Source organism: Dipodomys spectabilis, unplaced genomic scaffold (genome assembly GCF_019054845.1).
Source record: "Dipodomys spectabilis isolate Male_0828 unplaced genomic scaffold, ASM1905484v1 ptg000273l, whole genome shotgun sequence".
Taxonomy (NCBI): domain Eukaryota; kingdom Metazoa; phylum Chordata; class Mammalia; order Rodentia; family Heteromyidae; genus Dipodomys; species Dipodomys spectabilis.
This window is the reverse complement of record NW_024870950.1, coordinates 10,032,504-10,057,062: the sequence shown is the minus strand read 5'-3', so window position 1 is coordinate 10,057,062 and position 24,559 is coordinate 10,032,504. Positions and strand designations below refer to the sequence as shown.

Sequence of the window (24,559 nt, the reverse complement as noted above, 5' to 3'; positions counted from 1 at the left end):
AAACAATGAACAAAGGGTGCAGCACAAAGCTAATAGCTATGCAATGGGGAGGCTCTCTAGAAGAGCTGGTAGAGCACTTCAAAAATACCTGTTTGTGTGTAAAACAGGGAGACTGTTTAGGGGTGGGAAACAGCAAGAGGGGTGGGGAACGATGAAAGAAGAGTGTAAAGAACAATAGGATTGAAGTATTTCATACACATGTGTGAAAAGGCGTAATGACACCTGTTAAAAATTCCTTTGTTTATACAATTAATACATACTATAAACAAAACACCTGTTTTCTTATAACAGGAGTTCGCAGTAGGTAGGTAAGTGAGCACTCACCCTCAAGATGGCACATCCCCCCGCCCCTCCGCCTCCTCTCTCTAACCTCTTTCTGCCAAGTTTCCCCCAGGCCTGTGGAGAGATGCACTGTCAGGCAAGTATTCCCAGTGACTTGCCTGGCCAATGGACTGCAGCAGTTTAGCAACATGATTACCCACAGCAGCAGCATCTTTCTTTGCTTTTTCACGGTAACTGGGAAGGAACAATAAAAAGTACAATGAACAATTTTTTTTTTAATTGTGAAAATATTGTACAGAGGGGTTACAATTACATGGGCAAGATAGTCAGTACATTTCTTATCAAGCATTGTAGCCTCCTCCTTTGTTTACCCTTCCCATCCTCCCTCCCCCCCCAATCCTCCCCCCCACAGTGAACAATTTTTAAATTTAGCAAAATTTAAATGATCAATTTTAAGCAAACAAAAATATTGTTCATGAGAAAACACTGGGTCTAGGAACATACAAAATGAAAGGTAGCAGAAAAATGCTGCTAGTGGCACTTCTTGGTGTTGAAGGATCTTTCCAGTGTTGGTAACAGACTTGTGGCCCACTAAAACCCACTGTAATCAACAACACCCAACTTAAGCCCACCTTCTTACGGGATCTATGACCCAGGTTTCTGAGAGAGGATCTGAGAAAATGTGTTATCGAAGAACATGACTTAACCTCCCTGAAGTCAAGTCCATAGAAAGTTAAATACTTCAAAACTGTCCAGCCACAAATCCATGCAAAACTTTTCTTTTAGTATATTTACATTTCACCTTCTAAAAATCATTGGTGTTGAGCTGACTACCTCCTATATAAGGTCCTATTTCTTTCTATCCTCAATTGACTTTTTGAGTGTTTATTATTTAGTTATTCATTCAATCATTCATTTATGCAGTTCTGAGGCTTCAACTCAGGGCCTATGTACTCTCTGTTAGCTTTTTCACTTAAGGCTGGTGCTCTACCACTTGAGCCACAGCTCCATTTCCTGCCTTTTGGTGGTTAATTGGAGATAAGAGTCTTATGGACTTTACTGCCTCAACTGGCTCTGTATCTCAATCCTCAAATCTCAGCTTCTTCAGTAGCTAGAATTACAGGGATGAGCCACCAACATCCAGCTAGTTTTGATGACCAAAACTCTTAGAGTAGGACACAAAGCAAGACTGTTAGACAATGACTATGATCTCTGTGTGACAATATTTAGCCATGGTAGAAACCATGAGAACAGTCCTGGATTCACCAACAGCAGGCCTGGATTCATCAACACGGTGTAGCAACTACACAAAGATAACATCCATAGAGACCTATTACTTCAGTAGTCCATCTGGGTCAGGCCTGAATAACAAATGTCTATGTATAGTTAGGAACTCCTAAGTTAAATCGTGAAGGATTAATGACAAAAAAGTAATCAAAATCAAAGACTACATAGTTCAGAGACTTAGAGTCATAATTACGTGTAAAGACTCTGCAGCTGGGTTTACCAGCTGTCTGACCCTTAATAAATTACTTTTTCTAAAAGGAATCGTTTTTTCATTTGTAAAATGGGACAGTAATAGCATCCCGCCTAAAGTGGCTGTGAACTGTATTTATATATTAATGCACAGAATAGTATACAGCACAGAGTAAGTGATCAAATGTCAGGTTTTATCTTGATATGTGAAAGGAAAAAGAAAATCTACCTCCAGGGGGTACATGAGAACACTCTGTACTTTCCACTCAGTTTAAAAAAGAAACAAAACTTTCTGGGGCTGGGAATGTGGCTTAGTGGTAGAGTATTTATCTAGCATACATGAAGCCCGGGGTTCGATTCCTCAGTACCACATACAAAAAAAAAAAAAAAAAGCCAGAAATGGTGCTGTGGCTCAGGGGTAGAGTGCTAGCCTTGAGCAAAAGAAGCTCAGGGACAGTGCCCAGGCCTATAGTCCATGCCTCATGACTGGCAAAAAAACCAAACAAACAAAAAAAACTTTCTACAAAATAAATGTACTAAGGAAAAAACCAAAACCTGTCCATTCAATTCTTTTGCTTATTTTTAAGTAATAAAGTTAGACTTTCATTCACATCTGATGAAATGTTTATCTTTAATGTGTTGTACATGGTTTGAAAATAGTGACTTACACATTCTGCAGTTTTATATATTTGCCTGAATCTGCTATCATATCAGGAATTGTGCCTCGAACAGGTAAATTTCCTTGACCCTCTTTGGCCACAAATTCCTTTAAGGCACGAGCTAAAATCCAAAATTGTGGAGTCTAAAAAAAAAAAGAAAAAATTACCATTAAGTGGTGATGTTTTATTTTGACCAAAGGTTAAACAGTATTATTTTTACTTTTTGTTATTGTTACCTGTTTAGTGATATTTATGCAATGGTCATCATTAAATATATCTTCAATACTTCTTGGTATCTAATGAAGGAACATGAAACATTTACTTAGTATTCAAAGAATTTTCTCATCTTTACTTTCAGTGCTATTTTGTCAAAAAATATCTTTGAAGTATCAAAGTACATTGAAATACCAACTTCTGATTTGTTCAGTTTTATTTATAATCAGAATCTGAAAGTTGATAGGGAAAGACAATGTTACAAAATGAAAATGTTACAAAAGGAGCACAAACAAGCCATTTTATAGTTACATCTGAAGAACAAAGACTAAAGGTATTATTACTAAGCCAGTTTTCCATGAAATTCTTAACTGGAGCTGTTCACAGAAAACCATTCTGACAAAAACTGAATAATTGTGCTATTTTTACTGCTATCAAGATCATCATACATTAATAAAAACCATATAAATAGAAGGCTTTGATTCAGCTATTGTGTGGAAAAGAGAAAGTCTTCAGTGATATAAAACCTATTCTTCCTACTTTTACCCTTAGTCCCTTGTATTCTGTTTTCCTTATGAGACAAGAAAGAGAAAGCAAATGATGGCATCGTCCACTGTCCAAAAAAAAAAATGTACTCATTACCTGACTTATGAAACAGTAACCCCCCTGTATAACACCTTAATAACAGCAATCAAATTATATTACAAAAAAAGAAAAAGAAACAGCAGATCATTCTACTTCCCTGCTCAGAACTCTTCCATGGCCTGAAGTGTTGTCATGAACTGGATCTACCTGCTTCTCTAAACTCAACTCTGCTTAAATGCACCTCTTTGAGTCTCCCTGGCCCCACCTTACATTACCTTCTGCACACAGACCTCCTCTCCTCATCATGTTCTACCCTTAGTTCTAATTTTGTTCCTATCAACTGACATATTTTATCTGTTTACTTAGTTTACTAGAAACATATTCGTTTTTTTTGGGTGTGTCGTGGGGCTTGAACTCTGGGCTTGGGCACAGTCTGTCCCTGTGCTCTTCAGCTCAAGGCTAGAGCTCTACCACTTGAGCCACAGCGTCACTTCTGGAGATGAGTCTCATGGACTTTCTTGCCCAGGCTGGCTTTGAACCGCAATCCTCAATCTCAGCCTCCTGAGTAGTTAGGATTACAGGTGCCCGACTTATTAGAAATATATTGTTAACTGAAATAAATTTTATAGTCACAAAATTCAGATCTTACACGTATAAGCAAACTCGTCTTCAACAAGTTTGCAGTAACAGTTTAAGTGCTTTCCTAATACAAAAAACAATATTTTTGCATTTTAATTTATAAAAAAAATCCTAACAGCATAGCAGGTGTATTATTTCAAAATTCCTCAAAAACTTTACTCGCAGCCAGGTACCTGTGGCTCACACATGTTATCCCAGCTACTCAGCAGGCTGAGATCTGAGGATCACAGTTTGAAGCCAGCCTGGGAACAAAAGTCCAGAAGACTCTTATCTGTAATTTACCACCAAAAAGCTAGAAATGGAGCTGTGGCTCAAGTGCAGGGACAGTGCCCAGGCCCTAAGTCCAGGTCCTGGACCAGCACCAAACCCCGCCCCCCCCCCCCTCCAATCCTCACTTGCCAGACTTCAACAACAAAACCATAACAGAACAAAAACCATCTGAGTTATGCGCTATTTAAATTTTTTAAAAATTAATCAATATTTATTTATTTAGAGACAGGATCCCAAGATTTCCTGAGTGCAGGGATTACAGGCATGATGCACCACACTGGCCTGTAATTTTTATTTTTTTGTCAGTAATAAGTATTTTCTGTTTTATATATTGACTTCTAAGTCTGTATTTAGGAAATATTAACCTATTTTGTTACAAATAACTTTCATATCTGAGGACTTCAGAAAACATCTTTCTTACATGAATCTCTCAGCAAATCATAATACCTGAGTTGTATTTAGTGCTGTGTTCACATTTTTAATAGCTTCTTCAAAATTCTCTTCATCTTCTGGAGCTCCATTCTCATTCTTTAGAATTCCTAATAAGATAGGGAATAGTTAACAAGCAATAGTCCTTTTCTTTTTTCTACTTCATTCCTCCCCAACAGTATAGAAACATAGATTCTGAAGGGAGGATCAGAAGTCAGAACTTTAAGAAAAAATAGTTTATCATTATCCTTCTTAAAACTATACAAGGTATGGTTTTTTCACCTCCTCAGAGGAAATATAAAATAAAACCTCATGCTCATAACATGATATAGATACTAAGAGAAATCCAATAAAACCATTTGCTTCAAGGAATTTGCTTCTCAAACTTTATACAATACTTAATCACAACACATATTACCTTGTCTAATCAAATCTCTGAAGTCTTCTTTTTCTTTATATGTTTTAGGAATTCGTCCATTTGTCTAAAGTAGTTAAAAATTAAAGTTATAAAAACTCAAAATAAGGAATTGAGTCCAAAGCTTCTCCTACTTCCCATATAGGATCTCATGGTCAAAACATAAGCCTCTGTGAAATCAGAGGCTTGCTTTTAGAAAACAGAAAGTGCAGGCCATTTCTTTGCATTCATTTCCCACTGCTAGTTTCAGGTGAAATCTACTCAAATTTCAGTTTGTTAATAAACATATCAGAACTAAAAGAAAAACAGCTTTTCTTTGCCCTACACATACCCCTTCAGAAAATAATTTCCCATTCTCTTGCATGAAAACCTTTATAATAAAAATACAGGTGCACATAGAATTTTTTGTAAAAAAAAAAAAAAAAAAGGACATACTTCACTATACCACTGTGCTAAATATTTAGCTATGATCACAATCCATGGAGTATGGCTATGGTCCTGAAAACGAGAGACAAAACAAAGAAAGTATCAGTTAACATTAATTCTTCACTTTTCAACACATTCAATAATATGATCATCTCCTAATAAATATGGACTGATGAAGTTTTATTAACTAAGTTGATAAAAATGACTTTAATAGTATTTTTAGAGTAGTATCTAATATTTTTTTTAAATTTTGTTAAGATGACATACAGAGAAGTTACAGTAACATAAGTCAGGTAATGAGTACATTTCCTTTTGAATAATGTCACCCCCTCCTCATTTTTTCTGGGTTTTTCCCCTCTCAGCTTCCCTCCTCTCTTAGTAGACAATTTAATCTTGATGTTTCAGATATGTACTACTTTGCATTTTCTCAGCCAGAAAACAGTCTCAGAAACACTATCCAAAATACAGCTCAAATCTCAATTCCAGATACCAACTGTACACTAAGAAAAGACAATCTTCTGTTATTTAATAGACCAAATGAACACCGACCTTTTTTTTTTTTTTTTGTCAGTCATGGGCTTTAACGCAAGGCCTGGGTGCTATCCTTGAGCTTTTCTGCTCAAGGCTAGAGCTCTACCACTTTGACCCACAGTTCCATTTTCTGTTTTAGAGTGGTTAATTGGAGATAAGAGTATCACAGGGACTTTTCTGCCCAGACTAGCTTTGAACCATGATCCTCAAATCTCAGCTTTCTGAGTAGTTAGGATTATAGGTTGAGCTACCAGCACCTGGTGAACACCTACTTTTTAATTAATATCAAAGTACAAACAAAATATATGTTCTTTATATAGTCTGGTATAAACATTAGATGTATAATGAAATTTACAGTTGCCTTAGTAATTTTCATTCTTCTTTTTGTTTCTGAGTCCATGTCCCACTACATAACCAAGTTTAGCCTTGAATTTGCTATGTAATCTAGGCAAACCTTGAATTCTGAGTCATACTGCCTCAGCCTCCTAAGTGCTAAGGTTTAAGGAATACACTATCATACACTCAGCTGCTTTGGTAGTTTTCAAACACTAAAAGTAAGTTTCTAGAGGATCAATTTTTTACAAACATCCACCACAAATTCAATTTGTGTGTGTGTGTGTGTGTATGTGTGTATGGGTTTTTGTTTGTTTTTATTGAAAGAGAATGGGAATTCAGACAAAATCTCACTTTATAGACTAGGCTGGCCTGAAACTCCAGATCCTCCTCCAGCTCTTCAGTGCTAGGATTATAGGCACATGTCATCATATACAGGTCAAATTCAAACTATTCAAATGTACTTTAAAAGGTACATTTGCCTGTTTAGAAACAGGGCCATGAAAAAGGCTTCTGGAATACATTAATGCTCAATTTCTTCACCTGGCTATTGAATACACAAAGAAGTTTAGTTTATGTACTTTTGTTCAATTAAAAAGTCCTTAAGTTTGTGGGAAATTTAATTTCTTTTTTTTTTGGGGGGGGGGGGGGTCTGGTCGTGGGGCCTGAACTCTGAGCTTGGGCACTGTCCCTCAGTTCTTCAGCTCAAGGCTAGCGCTCTACCACTTGAGCCACAGCACCACTTCTGGCTTTTTTCCTTTTGCTTAAGTGGTGCTGAAGAATCGAACCCAGGGCCTCAGGCATGCAAGGCAAGCGCTCTACCACTGAGCCACCTTCCCAGACCTGAAATTTAATTTCTTGAAAACAGATAAGGGGCTGGGAGTATTGCTTATACTCTCCGGAGATAGAGTTTCTGCCTAGTAGATAGGAAGCCCTTAGTTCAAAGCCCAGTACCATCACCACCAAAAAAAAAAAAAAAAGGTAAAATGTTATCATGTGATCTGGATGACTGACAGGAATATGGGGATTTACAGTTATTTTCTCACATTGGTACAATTAAAAAAAAAACCTTGGGTTAAAAACACACATTTGTATCAGATGAGGTGGCACATGTCTGAATCTCAGCGCTTGGGAAACTGAAGCAGTAGGATCAGGAGTCCAAGGCCAGTCTGTTTGGGTTATATTCTGAATCTGAGGCCATCCTGGGCTACACAGTTAGACATCTCAAAAAGGAAATAACGAAATATTGAAAAATCTCTCTAGAAAAGGTCACACATACCAACCTTTTTTTCCATATGTTCCAAATCATAAGACTGAAAATGTTCTTTCAGCTCAGGAAATGGCTTATCCAGTCGTAGATCTTCTAATGCATTATCTGGATGAGATTCTATCACTGTAAAATAAGTCACCCCAAAAGATAAACTTAATTCTTTAATAATACTGAAGCAATACACTGCATTTTAGGAACTCAGGAAATCTATAATACTTAAATAGCCACAAGTGCCTTCAGATTTTTTCCATTATGTTAAAGTATAAAATTTATATATAGATGAATCTTAAATGGACCAAAGGGATTTTGCTTGTTTGCTTTATGAAACAGAGTCTAGCTATATAGCTCAAGATGACCTTGAATTCTAAATCCTGGAACAACCTTCTAAGTGCTACGATTACAAGTGTACATCACTACATTTGGCTCATTTAAGTTTAATAAAAATAAAATCAAGATCCACTTAGAAGACAATTTGTTGGGGCTGGGAAGGTGGCTCAGTGGTAGAGCGCTTGCCTTGCATGCTTGATGCCCTGGGTTCGATTCCTCAGCATCACATAAGCAAAAAGAAAAAAGCCGGAAGTGGCGCTGTGGCTCAAGTGGTAGAGCGCTAGCTTTGAGCTGAAGAGCTGAGGGACAGCGTCCAGGCCCACGACTGGACCAAAAAAAAAAAAAAAAAAGAAGACAATTTGTTTTCATAATTGAGAAGCTCAAAACTGACAAAATACATCTGCACATGACAACTGATAACCTACCTTCCTCTTGTGATCATCAAGAGTAGAAAGCATCACTGTGTACCTAGATTTTTTTTCCTTAGAAACCCAAGGGCCATCCAGTATGCTTCCTTTGCCCCCAACATCAATTTTCCCCCCACTTCCTGACCTAACCACTCTCCATGTACATTATAAAACAATACATGGTCCCAGTGAACATTTAGAACAAGGTACAATTTTGTCACTTTCTAGCTACATGACCCTCTCTGTGCCTCAGTACCACCTGTGAAAGGCAGATATATATCTACCTGATGCAGGCTTTATAAAGAGTTAATGAAATAATATAAACACAGCTAGCAATATTTACCCTCACTATTATCTGCCTCCTCTTCCCATATTCCCTATACCTATAAAATCTTCCCTAAGGAGGGGGCTCTTACTCTTTTTCCTTTACCTAGACCACTGGAAATCTACTAACATTAACCCTACCTCCAATCTTTGCCCCTTCAAGTCCATTTATTCTCCACTCAACTTCAGAATAATCCATCTAAAATAAAAATTCATTCTGTCATTCTCCCACATAAACCTCTTAAATAGCCCATCACTACCTACCAGAAACTTAACCCAACCTAGCTGCCAATACAGACATCATTCCTTGGTGATTTGTTAATGTTAATGACCACCCTACACTAACAGAGCACCTGGCTCCGAGCTGGCACAGAAGGAAAACACTTCCTTAAGTAAATAAAGACCATAGTACTTATGAAATTCTACCAGTAAGATTTTACAGGTAAAAAGTTATCCCTTTATTACTCCTGAGCTGATGCAGGTCTGCCTATGAATGACACTATTTCCTTTAGAATAGCAGCTGGGTAAATGGCTTGCTTGCTGAGTCAAACTACATATGAACTAAGGAGTACAAGGATCTGTATGAGAAAGATAAAGGAATGGAGATGGAAATATTGGTATGTATCAGGGTGACCCACATTACCCTCTTGTAGTAACTACACAGGACTTATGTTGGCTAGAAAAGAAAAGAATCTAAGTATTTGCATGATTGCTGGGTCTAACAAGATAGAGAAGGAAAAAAAAAGGATGATGACATATCTGTTATATTTCTGCCTTATATTTTTCTATAATGCTATGTAAGAAAACAATAGACTAAACTATTTTGAGTCTATTGCTACTTTGAGTCTGTAATAAATATATGTAGCTACATATTTACTTTATAATCCAAAACTGACTTCCTAAAATTACAGCTAAAGCAATGAATAGAAAGTCCCAAATGTGCAACAATTCTACCTGGATGTTCTTTTATAATGATCCTCATATAACCAACCAGTCCATATGTCCTACAGACCAAAAGAGGGATTTGGGAATTCCAGAGGACATCTGCTAAATGTAGTAATGTACTATAAAAGAAAGTAAAATAAGAACATAAGCAAATGCATACAGGCCAAACAAAACATGCCAAACATGAAAATATGCCTTAAAACAGAGCAACATTCTTACTAATAAATGCAAAGATATACCCACTGTACTTATATAAACAGGTCAAGGATAAAGTGAAAAGCGAACAATTTCACAAGGCAGTCTTAAAAAAGACATTACCTTTTGGGGATAAAAAAGGATACCGAACCCTAGTCCTATTGTATTAGGAAGAATGTTGTTTAAAATTTTTGATTTTTTAAAAATCATTTTTAAAAAACATTAAAAAATCATTTCCACAAGAGAAAAATATTTACAAAACACATGTGTACACTTCCAGGTAACTCCTATAGTCAATCCTAACTAGGTTTTCCCCCTATTTTATTAGCACCATTCATTTGTGCATGGGGGTTTGTTTCATTCTGACATGTCCATATATGCATACAATGTACTTTGGTCAGACTCAGCCCCCCCCCAGTCACTCTCCCCATCCCCCTTCTTCCCTCCTAGGCCAATCTCAACAAGACCATATTCACTCTCCTTCACCCTCTCTGTTCACCCTTCCCCCTCCTACTAGTATCCACATCCTGGATAGGACCTGTTTTATATTCCTGTTGCTCATTTTTTAAGTGTATGTTAATTGTTCAAAGGTGTTCCACTATGGTATTTCACACATGCATATAGAGTATTTAAATCAGATTGATTAACCAATGTTTACCTTAATTGCTATAAATCTATCCACAAAAAATTCAAGTACCAGTATTTTTTTCTTCCTCATCTTTTCAGTACTAATACAAGAGCTTCCCACTAAAATTTTCTAAGGAATCTTAAAAAAAATTTAAACCTATCTTTATAGTGAGACTAAAAGCATGCAAATCAAGTAAGATGAAAAAAAATTTAAATATGTGAACAACAAAATTTACCTTTCAGGAAGCTGAGTTGCAACCACAACAGTAAACCTACAGAAAAATGAAGGATCATTGTCTAGAAGGTTTTCTGGACTCTATATTGGACAAGAGGGGGAAAAAAATCCACAAGTTCACAATCATATTAAACATGGCAGAAACAGTTAAGCTATTTTAGAATTTTTAAAAAGGCAACAAATTCAATTCCAACTAAGTAAAAATGATACAAAGATCCAAAATTCTAAGTTTCTAGGCCTTTGAATTATTACAAAATTTTATTTCATCATAGAATAGTAATGTATATATGTATTATACCTCTTCCACAAAACTTCCAGAGACATCATTATTTAGTTCTTGTAAGAATTCCATTGCAGCTTGAGCTCGGTTCTTTTGAAAAACAAAGCATTTGACTTGATTAGAAAATATGGCTACTATCTAATCCAAAAATTTGCAGATCAGAAAAACTCACTATGAAACTATCCAAACTTCATGCATAGGTAAGACAACTCTATACCCCCACAGTTTTTAAACTGAGGCTCAATCACAATGTTACTTTATGTTTTTGCCAGTCCTGGGGCTTGACCTCAAGGCCTGGGCACTGTCCCTGAGCTTCTTTTACTCAAGGCTAGCACACTACCACTTGAGCCACAGCACCACTTCTGCCTTCTTCTGTATCTGTGGTACTGAGGAATTGAACCCAGAGCTTCATGCATGCTAGGCAAACACTCTACTACTAAACCACATTCCTAGCCCTCACAATGTTACTTTAAAGAGAGCAAAACCATCATTACCAGAGTTCTGTAATAACCACACTATTTGCTCTAATTTTTCTTTAGGCAAATGTATAAAAAATCCTGGGAAATAGACAGGGATATCCTGAACCAAATTCAGACCCACTCTAACCACCTATAATCTTGTATAAAAACCGTCAATCATTAAAAGCAATTGTCACTTCCATTCATAATATTTTAGTAAGTTCACTAACATGGTTTTGTTACAACCTTCTTCTTTATCAGATAAGGTCTCTCTGTGTTGTCAAGACTGTCATGGAACTTGCGATCTCCCAGCCTCAGTCTCTAGGGTGTTAATTTATAGGCATGAGCCATGACACCATGTTTGTTTTTTCTTTCTTTCTGTGCTAGGGATTGAACCCAGAGCCTTATACACATTATGTAAACTCTACTGCTGATCTACATCCCAAGCCCCAAGTACTTTATCTGAAAAATATAAATAAAGAATTTTCTGGATTAAGTTCAATTAAACATGTTAACCAGAATATTCCATCCTCTTAACATAATGTTTCTCAAGACTAGTATAAGATAGTGTGAAATCATAGACAGTTCTAAATTCTTTTTATTTTGTTTGTTTATGTTTTGGTGCTACTCCTGGGGCTTCAACTTAGGGCCTCAGTGCTATCCCTGAGCATTTTTGCTCAGTTAAGATTAGCATTCTACCACCTGAGTCACAGCTCCACTTCTGGCTTTTTTGGTGCTTAATTGGAGATAACAATATAAAATATAAACGAACTTTCCTGTCTGGGATGACTTAGAACTACAATCCTCAGATCTCAACCTGAGTAGCTAGGATTATAGGCATAAGCCACCAGTACCAGCCTAAATTCTTAAACTACCAATTGTATGAAGATTTATTTTATTGGAAAAATAAGCTAATTTGAGCTGAAAAGGTGGCTCAAGCATCTGTCTAGCAAGCATGAAGCCCTGAAAAAGAAGAAAAAAGAACAATGAGAAAGTGGCACTGTGGCTCAAGCAGTAGAGTGCTCACCTTGAGCTGAAGAGCAAAGGGACAGCGCCCAAGCCCAGAGTTCAAGCCCCATGACCAACCAAAAAAAAAAAAAAAAAAAAGAATGTTTAACCGCTCACATCACCCTTGCATGCTTATAACAATGCTTTGAGGGAACACTATAAAACACAGTATTTATTTTTTCACTTTTTAGAGGTCTTGGAGATAAGTTGCATTAATTCACTCGTTTCCTTCTTGCTATCTGCTAAAAGCTTGCATTTTGCATATCAGCATTAGAATAAGATTTAGAAAATCTATAATTTTTCTGGCCCATCACTATATTAACTGCAGCTTAACCTTACAGCATTCCAACTTTTGTTTCAAGGTAGAAACCTTTACTTGATATTTAAAGTTCAAGATCAACAACATGAGTAATCTGTAGACATGAAGGCATCGTTCTTGTGGAGGTTTTTCTTTTTCATCCAAACACCTCAAATTCTATTTTATAAATTTGTTGATTTTCCTGTTATGTTTTATTTAATACATGGACTTAATAAAATAACAGTAATAAAATAACAGTAACAAAAAAAGAACAATGAGGAAACTTTCTTTTTCAAAGAATAATCTCTTTTAAATTCAAATCTTTTTGGGTAATCAAGATACAGTGGCATTATTAGATGCGTACGCACAAACATATTCTTAAACAAACTGATTGTTTACCTTGCCAATACTGCTTCTTTGAAGGAAAAAACTAAAATGGAAGGAATGTAAAAAAAAAAAGGAAAGTTTATGTGGTAGAAAGGAAAAATTGTTTGTTATAACATGATACAGTGTTCATAGTATTAAACAAACTCTACTTTAATAGATTATATGTGCCTTCGCTAGTAAATCAATGCTTCCCAAGATAAGCACCACAGAATGCAAATTTCATTACATGCTAAGATGCTCTAAGAGAAAGGGTTCCAAGCTTAAAAAAAAAAAATCAAACCTGTGCAAACACCTTATGACATAGTTTCTTTTTGGAAAATTATATAATAATACATAATATACATTATATACACAATACTAAAGTTTTATAGTAAAGATATTTTAACTACATTTGACCCATTTCCCAAATTCATTTGACCATAGAACCTATTGGCCCATTAAACAGCTATTAAAATTGCCTAGAACCAGCATTCTGCAGACCACCATTGGGAAATGCTGTAGTGAAACAGTGCCTTTTGTAAGAAACTAAAAAAAAAAAAAAAATTATTCAAGGTCCTCCCACACATACTCCAGTCATGTCCCAAGGCACAGATACAAGGCTGCTGACCAGAGTCAGGTGCTATTTTGTGGCACAAGCACCTCGCTCTATAAGAAGAAGAAAACAACAGGAGTTGTTTGGGTGTCCGTGTGTGTCTGTTTGTATTAAACTTGTTCAACCACTTTGGAAGGTGGTATGGAGGCTCCTCAAAAGACTCCACATAGAGTTTCCCTATGACCCAGCAATCCCACTTTTGGGCATTTAACCCAAATGATCACAAACAAGACCATACGAAAACTACCAGCACAACTACATTTATTGCAGCATTATTTACCATAGCTAAGATATGGAACCAACCCAGATGCCCCTCAGTAGATGAATGGATCAAGAAAACGTGGTATATATACACAATGGAATTCTATGCCTCCATCAGAAAGAATGACATTGCCCCATTTGTTAAGAAATTATACTAAGTGAAGTAAGCCAGGCCCAAAGAAACATATGCCCCATGGTTTCCCTTATTTGTAATAACTAGTATATGTCTGAGACAAGCCGAAAAGGTCAGATATGTTGATGTTACGTGAAATTAACCCTAAGATAAGTATTCAAATGTTTTTTACCTTCATACGATTGTTTCTAACATATTTATAAGATGATTTCTTTGTTGCTTTGTATGTCCCTCCCCCACAATATAAACCCTGCTTTCACTGTATTTGATGTTGGTATAATTTGCAGAGGGGAAGGGAAAAAACAAATCGTTTTAATAGGGATACAGGTGGACCCATTGCAACAATGAGATGTACAAGTCATTATGTCAAAAAACGAACTTCACAACTTTGGCCAGGTAGGGGTGGGGTGGGGGTGGGGGATATGGGAGGGGCGGGATATGTGAAGAGATAGGAAGGGGAAACAAAGGAGGAAGCAACAATGCTTGGTAAGAAATGTACTCATTATCTTGTCCATGTAATTGTAACTCCTCTGTATGGTATTTTCATAATAAAAAATTTAAAAAAAAAGAGATACTAATGAAAAACTGCACTTTGAACAACAGTAATTTGTACTAATCATAGAAAAAAAGCATCAAAGCTACAGATGAATTAAATTCTGGTTTTCCTTGTATTTACTTGTTGTTTTTATTGACAAAGACAATGAAACACCAGACTCCAAATTATTTAAAAGGTAAATCTAAAATCTAACTGCAGATGCTCAGAAAAATCTAAATAGGACAATTTGTAAAGAATTTATAAAATAGCATTTCTATAAGCATAGTATAATATAGTGAGAGGTATATATACTTGGAATAAGCTTAGAATATACTACCAACCAAAGATAATATTTGTATTTTTCTTATAATCCCCCACTACATTTATTGTTATTATAACAGCTAAGAATCAGTACAATGGACTAGAAAGTACTCAGATTTTACAAATAAGAAATGAGTATTCCTTTATACAAGTAACAATAGAGTGTGATGAGTACCTTCTGTAGACACGTGCTAGCATTTTACCTGTTATTAACACACTTCCTCTTCTTCATTATCCTAAACAGATAATTTCCACCATTGATTCAAGTCATCCTGATTAAAGAGCTAAGTTAAAATTCGGGCCTCATTCTTTTTTTTTTTTTTCCAGGCCTCATTCTTTTGTGACAGTGTACTGCCTTCTTTAACATATACATATTTGAAAACAGAACGTACTTGTTTCCAGCATCTTCTCCGCTGACCTGATTCCTATCAATAATTGTAAATGATCCAATACCTGGGAGACAAAAACAGTAAGTCAAGACTATATAGAGACAGACAGAAAGACACATATAGATATAGACATATAGATCAGAAGCTTAAAGAAGTCAAACTAGAATGCAACCACCAAACTATATTACCTGGTAGAACCAAGTTTTTAAGAATTTCAGTTCCTGTAGCTGTTGCATTTATTAAGCAAACATGAGCAGATTCCAAAGCCGCTTGACCATGGTCACCCCACAACCTGTAAGACAAGACAAATTGAACATTTTCAAATCCTTACAAAAATTTAACCTTCTTGAATGATCATCTTTGATCTTTAAGGTATTCTCTTTGATCTTTAAATTATTCTTGCATAGAATAACTCACAGAATAACTTTAGAAAACATGTAAGACAGAACCTGATATTATTGTGGTAATCATATGGAGGAATAACCAAAGACTGAAACAAATTATACTTTGCATAGTTTTGACAGAATCAAGTCAGAGCTAGAAACTTGGTCTCCCAGTTTCCTGTCCATTACTTTTTTTTTTGCTGGCCCTTGGGCTTGAACTCAGGGCCTAGGCTCTGCCCCTGAGCCTTTCTGTGTTCAAAGATAGTGCTCTACCACTTACTTGCGCCACAGCACCACTTCGGTCTTTTTTTTCTGTTTATGTGGTACTGAGGAATCGAACCCAGGGCTTCATGCACACTATGCAAACACTATCACTAAGCCACATTCCCAGCCCCTGTCCATTATTCTTAACTTCAGAATACAACGTGCATAGACATACTCACCAATATTAAAAAAGCCAGGTCCATAAACATACTCATCAATACTTTTTTAGCCAGGAATGGAGGTAGCATATGTCTAGAGTCCTAGATATTCAGAAAGCTTACACAAGATCCCTTGAGCCAAGTTCAGAACCAGCCTGGGAAACATACTAAGACCCTCATTTCTTAAAAATAAATAAATAAATAAAGAGTTGAGTGCTGGTGGCTTATGCCTGTTAACCTAGCTAGTCAGGAGGCTGAGATCTAGGACTGAGGTTCAAAACAAACCCAGGCCAGAATCCTTGAGACTCTTGTCTCCAATTAATATGCAAAACTCCAGAAGTGAGGTTTGGCTCAAGTGACAGAACATCAGCCTTGAGCAGAAAAAACAAGCAAGAAAGAAAGGACCTCAGTTCAAACTGGCACATATAAAAGATTTTTTTCAAATTATTTTAATTTAATTTTATTATATAGATGCTGTACAGAGCGGTTACAGTTACATGAGTAAGGCAATGAGTACATTACTTGTCGATCATTGTTACCCCCTTTGCTGTTTTGTCCTACTATCCCTTCCCTCCCCCACTTCCATTACTCCCCCCCCCCCCCCAACCTCCTGCCCCAAAGTTGTAATGTTCCTTTCCAAAATACTGTCTTGTGGGTATCACTGCAATGGGACATCCTGTGTCCTTGTTTCACCATTTTTTTATTCCCCTTCCCCTCCCCAGATTAGACAAATGTATATACAAGATGCAGGGTACCAAAATCAAGTATAGTAACAACATGGGATATACCACAGGGCAAAAAACATACAAAGGAAACAAAAAAAAAATCACATAGTACATTTAAAACAACAACAACAAAGACAGACCTCTTTTGTCTATATCTTGGGGTTCATTTCACTTAGCATCACCTTACATGGTCATATGTACATAGCTTTTGAGCTTTTCAGATCATCTGATAAGATTATCCTATAGTTATACTAATTATTGCAAATAAGGGAAACCATAAGACCTAAATTTCTTTGGGACTGGCTTACTTCACTTAACATGATTTTTTTTCCAAGTCTTTTCATTTCCTAACATATAAAAGAATTTTTCTTTTTTTTGTCGGTTGTGGGGCTTGAACTCTGGGCCTAGACACTGTCCTTCAGCTCTTCAGCTCAAGGCTAGCACTCTACAGACACTTGAGCCACAGTGCTATTTCTGGCTTTTTTTGCTTATGTGGTGCTGAAGAATAGAACCCAGGGCCTCATGCATGCAAGGCAAGCACTCTACCACGGAGCCACCTTCCCAGCCCTATAAAAGAATTTTTTAAAAATAGAAAAATTAAATGAAAGCAAATAAAATAGAATAAATAAAATATGTCTAAGTGGTTTCATTTCTTTGAAAGTATATATAGTCAGTGCATTTAAGAGCTTTAGATAGAAGTTATCACTGTCGATCTGCAAGAATAAGCAAAAGCTATACCAAGGACACTGAAAAGTTCTATACGGACTTCTACAGAAGTGCTTGAAAATATACCTAATGAACATCCTAATATCCTGATTAACAGATGTAGTATACTTTAACAAAAATAGAGATGGAATGAGAATTACAAATGTATGTTATATCCTGATTCACATCAGCATATCATTAACCATACAAGCTACACAATCACACACCATTTCTGGGGCAACCTGCTTACCTTCACCAAAACAAACAAAAAAAACCCTACTGATTAATTTTTTCTTGTCAGTATAGGAATTATATTAGAAAGTGCTATAGCCAGATAAGTTCTAGACTTGGAAAGACTTTGATGTGCCTTCTCAATCCAATTTAAAGCAGATTTGGTATAAGGCACATCACAACCAACTACTTCATTTGTCTTCTTTTGAACATCTATCTTTTACTTAAAGCTGCATAAAGGCCCAGACCATGCTACCTTACTACCATGTTCAGAATCTCAGTGTCTGGCACAAGGCCTTGCCCAAGATAGATCACTAACCAGCTGTCAAATGAGTAGAGGCATAGTCTAGAAGAACCAGATGGACTGGAAACATCTTTTTCCCATTAAAGTAGGGCAGAGTTATATTTAGCTGATAAAAGTTTGTGTACTTGGAGAATGAGCCTAAGAATACTGGTACATCTCTAGATAATGTATTTCAAGATAGGAGTCAAGCAAGAAAGCAATACTCTCTACTCTTTTGTTGGCCTAATAGCCAAGGCTTTAATGACTGCTACCTGGCCACACAACTTGGCTTGATTTCCTCTGACACTTTCTTTTTTTTTTTTTTAATTTAATTTAATTTTATTTGTGAACATACTGTACAGAGGAGTTACAGTTACATGGGAAGGATAATGCGTACATTTCTTACCAAGCATTGCAGCCTTCTCCTTTGTTTACCCTTCACATCCCTTCCCAGCCTCCCCCCTCCCCCCCTAATCCCAATCCTTCTCCTCCCCCCCCCCCCCCACCAACGTTGTAAAGCTCGTTTTGGACATGACAACTTGTACTTCTCATTGTTGCAACAGGTCCACCTGTATCCTTAAACAACTGGTTTTTCCCCATCTCCTCCACAAGTTATACTGACATCAAATATAGTGAAAGCAGGGGTTATACTGTGGGGGAGGGACTCCTCTGACACTTTCAAGCTACCAGTTCTCTTTGTGAAAGGTTAAGTTAGTACCCTAAGCAACTTTTCTTTTCTTTTTTTGTCGGTTGTGGGGCTTGAACTCTGGGCTTGGGCGCTGTCCCTGCGCTCTTCAGCTCAAGGAGAACGCTCTACCACTTAAGCCACAGTGCCACTTCCTGTTTTCTAGTGGCTTATTGGAGAGAGTCTCACGGACTTTCGTTGCCCCGGCTGGCTTTGAACCGTGATCCTCAGATCTCAGCCTCCCGAGTAGCTAGGATTACAGGAGTGAGCCACCGGCGCCCGGCTCCTAAGCAATTTTTCTGTTGCTTAGTAAAAATGTCTTCTCTGTTTGGCAGTTTTAAATAAACTCCAGGAACTTATACATTATTTGACAAAGGATGTCACTTGATTTCTTTGCCCAGAAGCTTGAAAACAGCAATGTAAATGAGTATCAGCCCTCAAAAAGTCAGAGGATCTGAGTTTAAAACATGTGGCATGGTGGTACACACCTACAATTCCAGGTACTGGAGAGGCCAAGGTAGGAAAATCAAGGTTTGAGGCCTACCCTAGACCGAAGCCAGACTCTATCTGAAAAATAAATTAAAGCAAAAAGGTCTGGGAACATGCATGCCTCAATTGACAAAGTGCTTGCCTAGCAAGGGTAAGGCCCTGAGTTCAAACTCCAGTAATTGCCAAACAAAAAAAACAAAACGAAATGAAATGTGGAGCTTTGGGTAAATTACTTAACTTCTCCAAGACTGTTTCCCCACCTGTAATGCACAGGAATGTCTGCCATCCAGGTATTCTCAGAACTAAGTACCCAACATAGCCTAGATTAGCACTAGACTAAAGGGGCAAATGGAAGATCAGTCCTTAAGGACATGTAACTTCTCTTGGCTTGGCAGCCAGCTGACCCAGCACATAAAAGATGTTCAAAGGAATGGGGAACAAAAGGGAGGAGTAACAGAGGATTGATCTGGTGGTTTAGATCTACTCTATTAAGGCAGCCACTAACTGTAAGTGGCAACTGAGCACTAGAACTGAGGCTAGCCTTAATTAAGAGTTGCTAGCCAGGTACAAGAGACTCAGCCCTGTAATCCTAGCTACTCAAAGGAAGCTGAGATCCAGAGGATAAAAGATTCCAAAGCCAAAATAGGCAGAAAAGCTGATCTCTAAAACAACCAGCAAAAAAGTGTGGCTCAAGTGGTAAAGCAAAAGCTTAGTGTGCCTGTATTCACTGCACAAAAACTGTGCTAAGACAGTATGAAAAAGTCAACAATCTCCAAATTCAAGCAACCTTTTTCTATTGATTACGTTCATATGATTAATATTTTGAACATTAGGTTAAATAAACTACGTTAGAAAAACAGGTTTCATATTTCTTCTCAAATATTTTTGGGGGATGGGATGCCTCTTTTGGAAGGGTCTCATTAGGTATCCCGGGGCTGGCCTGGAATGCGCAATCCTCCTGCCTCAGCCTCCCAAGTGTTGAGTTTCAGGACGCGTGCACCACCCACATCCAGCTTCGTTTTCACTTTTTCTTTTTGAAGGTGGCTGCTACGCCAGGTGTAATTACCTACGTGTGTGGCTCGCAGAAGAGTAGCCTTACAGTTCCATTGGACAGCGCTGGCTTAGGAACAATACTGGACCCTCGGGGCCGCTGTCTGTGGCCGGGATGGGGTCCTCGAGATCTCCCACCCCCACCCCATCCTGTATAACCAAGGGTCCGAATGCAGCCAGAAGGGTCTGGAAGGGACCCTGAGAACCGCGCCCCTCGTGGGAAGGGGAGGGGGATCCTCGGCCCTTGCAGAGCACTGTGGCCCGGGGCCGGAGCTCGCAGTGCCGTACGGCGCGGGACGGCCCGGCCAGGCCCGGAGAGAGGCCTGAGGGAGGCCCGCCACGCCGCCCGCGCGCTTAGGCCCATCCCGAGCGCGGGGCGGCTTGCTGTCCCACCCGCCTGGCTTGGGGAGCCCCGGCTCACCTCAGCTGCCGGTCGTACTTCTGTTCCTTCAGCAGCTTGCCGGGCTGCGCCATGGCCGCGCCCGCCGCGCGAACACCCAGCCTCCGCGTAGCGCCGCCACAGGATCCACGAGCGCGCAGGCGCACTGAACGCCCCTTACCTTCCTGCGATCGCCTGCAGGGGGCGCCGCCGCCGCTCTGCGCACGCGTCATCCAGATGCCCGGTGGGCACCGCTGGCAGCTGGAAACCCGGCTGAAATTCGTGGTCCTCATTTGCCTGTATTTCCCCGACGTCCCTACATACGCTCTGTCCGTGCAACTGGTGTCAGGAACTTCGGACTTTAGAATCAGACAGATTTGGATTTTAGCCCTCTACTGCTCTTGAGAATTGCTCTTTCCTGTTCAAATCCTGTTTGCTTACCTGCGCAATGCGGGGGGATACCTTCAGAGGGAGTTTTAGAACCTTAAATGCAAATGTAAATACACAAAGCCAGGCTTAAAAAAAAAACATTGTGTGAATAATAGCTTTCATTTTAATGACCGCTGTTGTTCAACCATTTCTTCCATCCTGTCTTGTCGCAGCCTACATACACCTGAGAGCTTGATTTAAACCCACAAAGCTCCAGCCTGCAAGCACCATAAGTTAGGCGCTGTTCTTGGAGAGTTCACAGTCTTGTGAGCAGAGGGCTTTCCAGTGCAGCCCTCCTATAGAGGAAAGCTGGGATGCTGGGGTGCACAGAGAAACCCCAACACCTCCTCCAGGAATGTCATGTGTGATGTGGAGCTGGCACTGTGCTTTAAGCAGAGGGAACAGCAAGTGTCATCTCTAGGAGGCAAAGTAGGGCTGTGGGGCTAGTTTGCTCAGGTGGCAGATGAGAAACATTAGGGACTGGACTGTGAGGACCATGAACATAGAAAGGAAGAAGACAAAGTTGCATGCCAGTGCTCTAAGTGTGTGCAGGTGCACTGAATACACTGAACAGAACATCCAGGTCCCTTATGGCTGTTTTGTAGGGAAAGATGCCAAGGGAAAAAAAATTACTCAATGAGGAAGGGAAAGCAGAGTGGGGACTTGAGGCCCAATGACCAGCAGGGAGATCGATAAGGATTCTTTCCTCTCTGCCCAGACTTACAGGCAGCTTCAGGTTAATAATTGTCTGGAATAAAGTACAAATGAGCACAGATTTGTACCACAATCCCTCTAGGATGGAAGAGAGTGGAAGGAGTATTGGGAACAGTTTGACAGTAATAAGGCAGTGATGATAAATTTACTTCCTCTAGCCAAGGTCTCCAGGACTGGAGTGGGGACCCACCCTCCTACCACTTCCCTGGCCCTACCAAGCCAACACCTATGAAACCCAACTCACGGGAGACAGAGGTATGAGGGGTTCCCAGGACATCATGTGTTTGTGGTGTCATATTTCCTTCTGCACTTGGACAAGTGATACATAAGGGATAATATAAAATACCCAGGGAATGTAGAGAGGTCAAAAGGTGATGGGTGAAAGTTCACTGCTTAGCCTCTTGTGTTCATAGCAATAGGAGACTGCCAAAAAGGAAACATAATCAAATGTGTTTGGGGGGAAAATGCCTATGAAATACCTGATTTTGAAAAAGCTTATGTTGCCTGGGTCTGTTAAATGATACTTCAATGTATACCTTTCCTAGAAGACAAAGTACCACAAGCTGAGTGGCTTAAAACAAGAGAAGTCTGGAATCAGAGGCAGGGTTATGGTTCTGAAACCTACAGGAGGGAATCCTTTGCCTCTCCCTACTTGTGCTAGTTTGCCAGCAATCTCACCCTCCCCTTGTATCTCTGCCAGTGTCTCTTCTCTTCTTTGAAGGACAATGTACATTGGATCAGGATCCACTTAATTACTTCATCTTATAACCTGATTATATCTACAAAGGCTCTGTTTCCAAATAAGATTACTTTCTACTTCCTTCCATCTTAGAGGGATTGTGGGTAGGGATCTGTGCTCATTTCTATTTTATTTTAGGCAAAAGTAGTAAGGGAAGGGAGTTAGAAGTTCAACAATATTTGCCTGGAAAGATGCCAATACTAGAGCTATAGAGACTGATCAGACAAAATTCTGCCACCACTGATGTGTATTTCCTGTTGTGGAGTGCAACAAACCATAGCTATCAGACCAGGAAGTCATGGCTTAGTTCATTTAAGCCATTTGATATTCAAAGTGTCATCTGAACCAGCAGTATCATTGGGAAATGATCATTCTAATGCACAATCACAGATCTGCTGCATTGGAAACCCTAGAGTGAGGCCTAGAAAAGCATTTAACAGAACTACCAGGTGATTCTGATGACTTAAGAACTACTGGGCTAAGCCAACCACCTTGCTACCCATCCTCCTACTGCACAAGCAGGAAAAGCAAACCTCTAACTACAGCACTCCTTCTGTTTGCTGAGCACTTACTTATATATCAGGCAGGATCTTGACATTTATTACTTCTTGTTCTCACATCTGTTTCATACAGTAGATACTGCTGCTTACCCTGTTTTAAACACAGACAGTAGAGCCATGGAAAGAGGGAAATACCAAAAAATAATGGGGTTAGAACTAAGTATCCCAGGGGCTGGGAAGGTGGCTCAGTGGTAGAGTGCTTGCCTTGCATGCACGGAACCCTGGGTTTGATTACTCAGCACCACATAAGCAGAAAAAGCCAGAAGTGGTGCTGGAGCTCAATTGGTAGAGCACTAGCCTTGAACTGAAGAGCTGAGGGACAGCGCCCAGGCCCAGAGTTCAGGCCCATGACCAACAAAAGAAAGAAAGAAAGAAAGAAAGAAAGAAAGAAAGAAAGAAAGAAAGAAAGAAAGAAAGAAAGAAAGAAAGAAAGAAAGAAAGAAAGAAAGAAGGGAAGGAAGGAAGGAAGGAAGGAAGGAAGAAGGAGAGAAAGAAAGAAGGAAAGAAAGAAAGAAAGATTGATTCCAACAGATTTGCCTGGTCTATTATTTTATCCATTCCAGTTGGTATCAGCCAAAGGAGACTGGATCTATGGACTCCTGAGAAGTTTGAAGCAGCTTATATTCTGTGTGAGAGCAACCAAGAAAATGAGTCCAGATACCTTACAGGGCTTGGTTAGTAGTCCTTTCTACCTATCCTTGACCATCCTAGCTCTTCTCCCCTTGGTGCTCATTGGGTTTCTTGACTTTTTTCCTAACCCATAAGCACTGTGAGACATCACCAGGTCTATAACATTCACAACTGGGTCACCTATGTCTGGCCTAGCACTTGACTTGTAATAAGTCTTCAATAAATGCTTGCTGAACAAAACAATAAATTTCTCAAATACTTCTTGCATCTTTCTTACACTTGAAAATGTTACTTGGCAAAGTACATATCATCTAATTTAGTAATCTACTTCTAGTGATTTATCCCAAGGAAATCACCAGACACATGACAAGATATATAAATAAGGAGGCTCACTGCAGGGCTATTTCCAATAGTGAAAACAGATATAATGCATATGCCAGAGCAATGTGCTAAGTTCTCCAAGGCTGCTCAAGCAACCTTACCTCAGGCAATAGGTAAAAAAACAAACATTCTAGCCACAAAACTATCTATATAATCCTGATTGTTTATTCATACATAACAGAAAAATCTAACAGAGTGGTCCCTAAACTGTTGACAGTGGTGATCCTTGGTAGAAACAGTACAGTAATTTAAATTTTTCTGTATGTGTTGACATTTTCATTCTTACTAATTTTCTACAAATAGACATGACTGCTATAATTGAAAAGGCAATGTTTGAAAGGATTTTTTTTTTTTTTTGCCAGCTGTGGGGGCTGAACTCTGGGCCTGGGTGCTGTCCCTCAGCTCTTCAGTTCAAGGCTAGTGCCCTACCACTTGAGCCACAGCACCACTTATGGCTTTTTTCTGCTTATGTGGTGCTGAGGAATCGAACCCAGGGCCTCAGGC

The 24,559-nt window shown here is 38.8% G+C and overlaps 1 protein-coding gene across 1 annotated transcript in view; it reads right to left on the bottom strand.

The window, feature by feature from the left end:
• Nae1 (NEDD8 activating enzyme E1 subunit 1) overlaps positions 1-20,737 on the bottom strand; it is a 29,260-nt gene extending 8,523 nt beyond the window's left edge. Inside the window, exons 1-14 of the mRNA XM_042700758.1 lie at positions 20,645-20,737; positions 15,439-15,542; positions 15,254-15,314; positions 13,032-13,062; positions 10,887-10,958; positions 10,590-10,669; positions 9,541-9,650; positions 7,542-7,651; positions 5,404-5,466; positions 4,972-5,035; positions 4,572-4,663; positions 2,654-2,713; positions 2,427-2,560; positions 441-516 (exon numbers count right to left, since the gene is read on the bottom strand). Coding sequence (XP_042556692.1) covers positions 441-516; positions 2,427-2,560; positions 2,654-2,713; positions 4,572-4,663; positions 4,972-5,035; positions 5,404-5,466; positions 7,542-7,651; positions 9,541-9,650; positions 10,590-10,669; positions 10,887-10,958; positions 13,032-13,062; positions 15,254-15,314; positions 15,439-15,542; positions 20,645-20,697 — 1,110 coding nt within the window. The 5' untranslated portion in view covers positions 20,698-20,737. The remainder of the gene's footprint in view (positions 1-440; positions 517-2,426; positions 2,561-2,653; positions 2,714-4,571; positions 4,664-4,971; positions 5,036-5,403; positions 5,467-7,541; positions 7,652-9,540; positions 9,651-10,589; positions 10,670-10,886; positions 10,959-13,031; positions 13,063-15,253; positions 15,315-15,438; positions 15,543-20,644) is intronic.
• Positions 20,738-24,559: the final 3,822 nt, after the last annotated feature.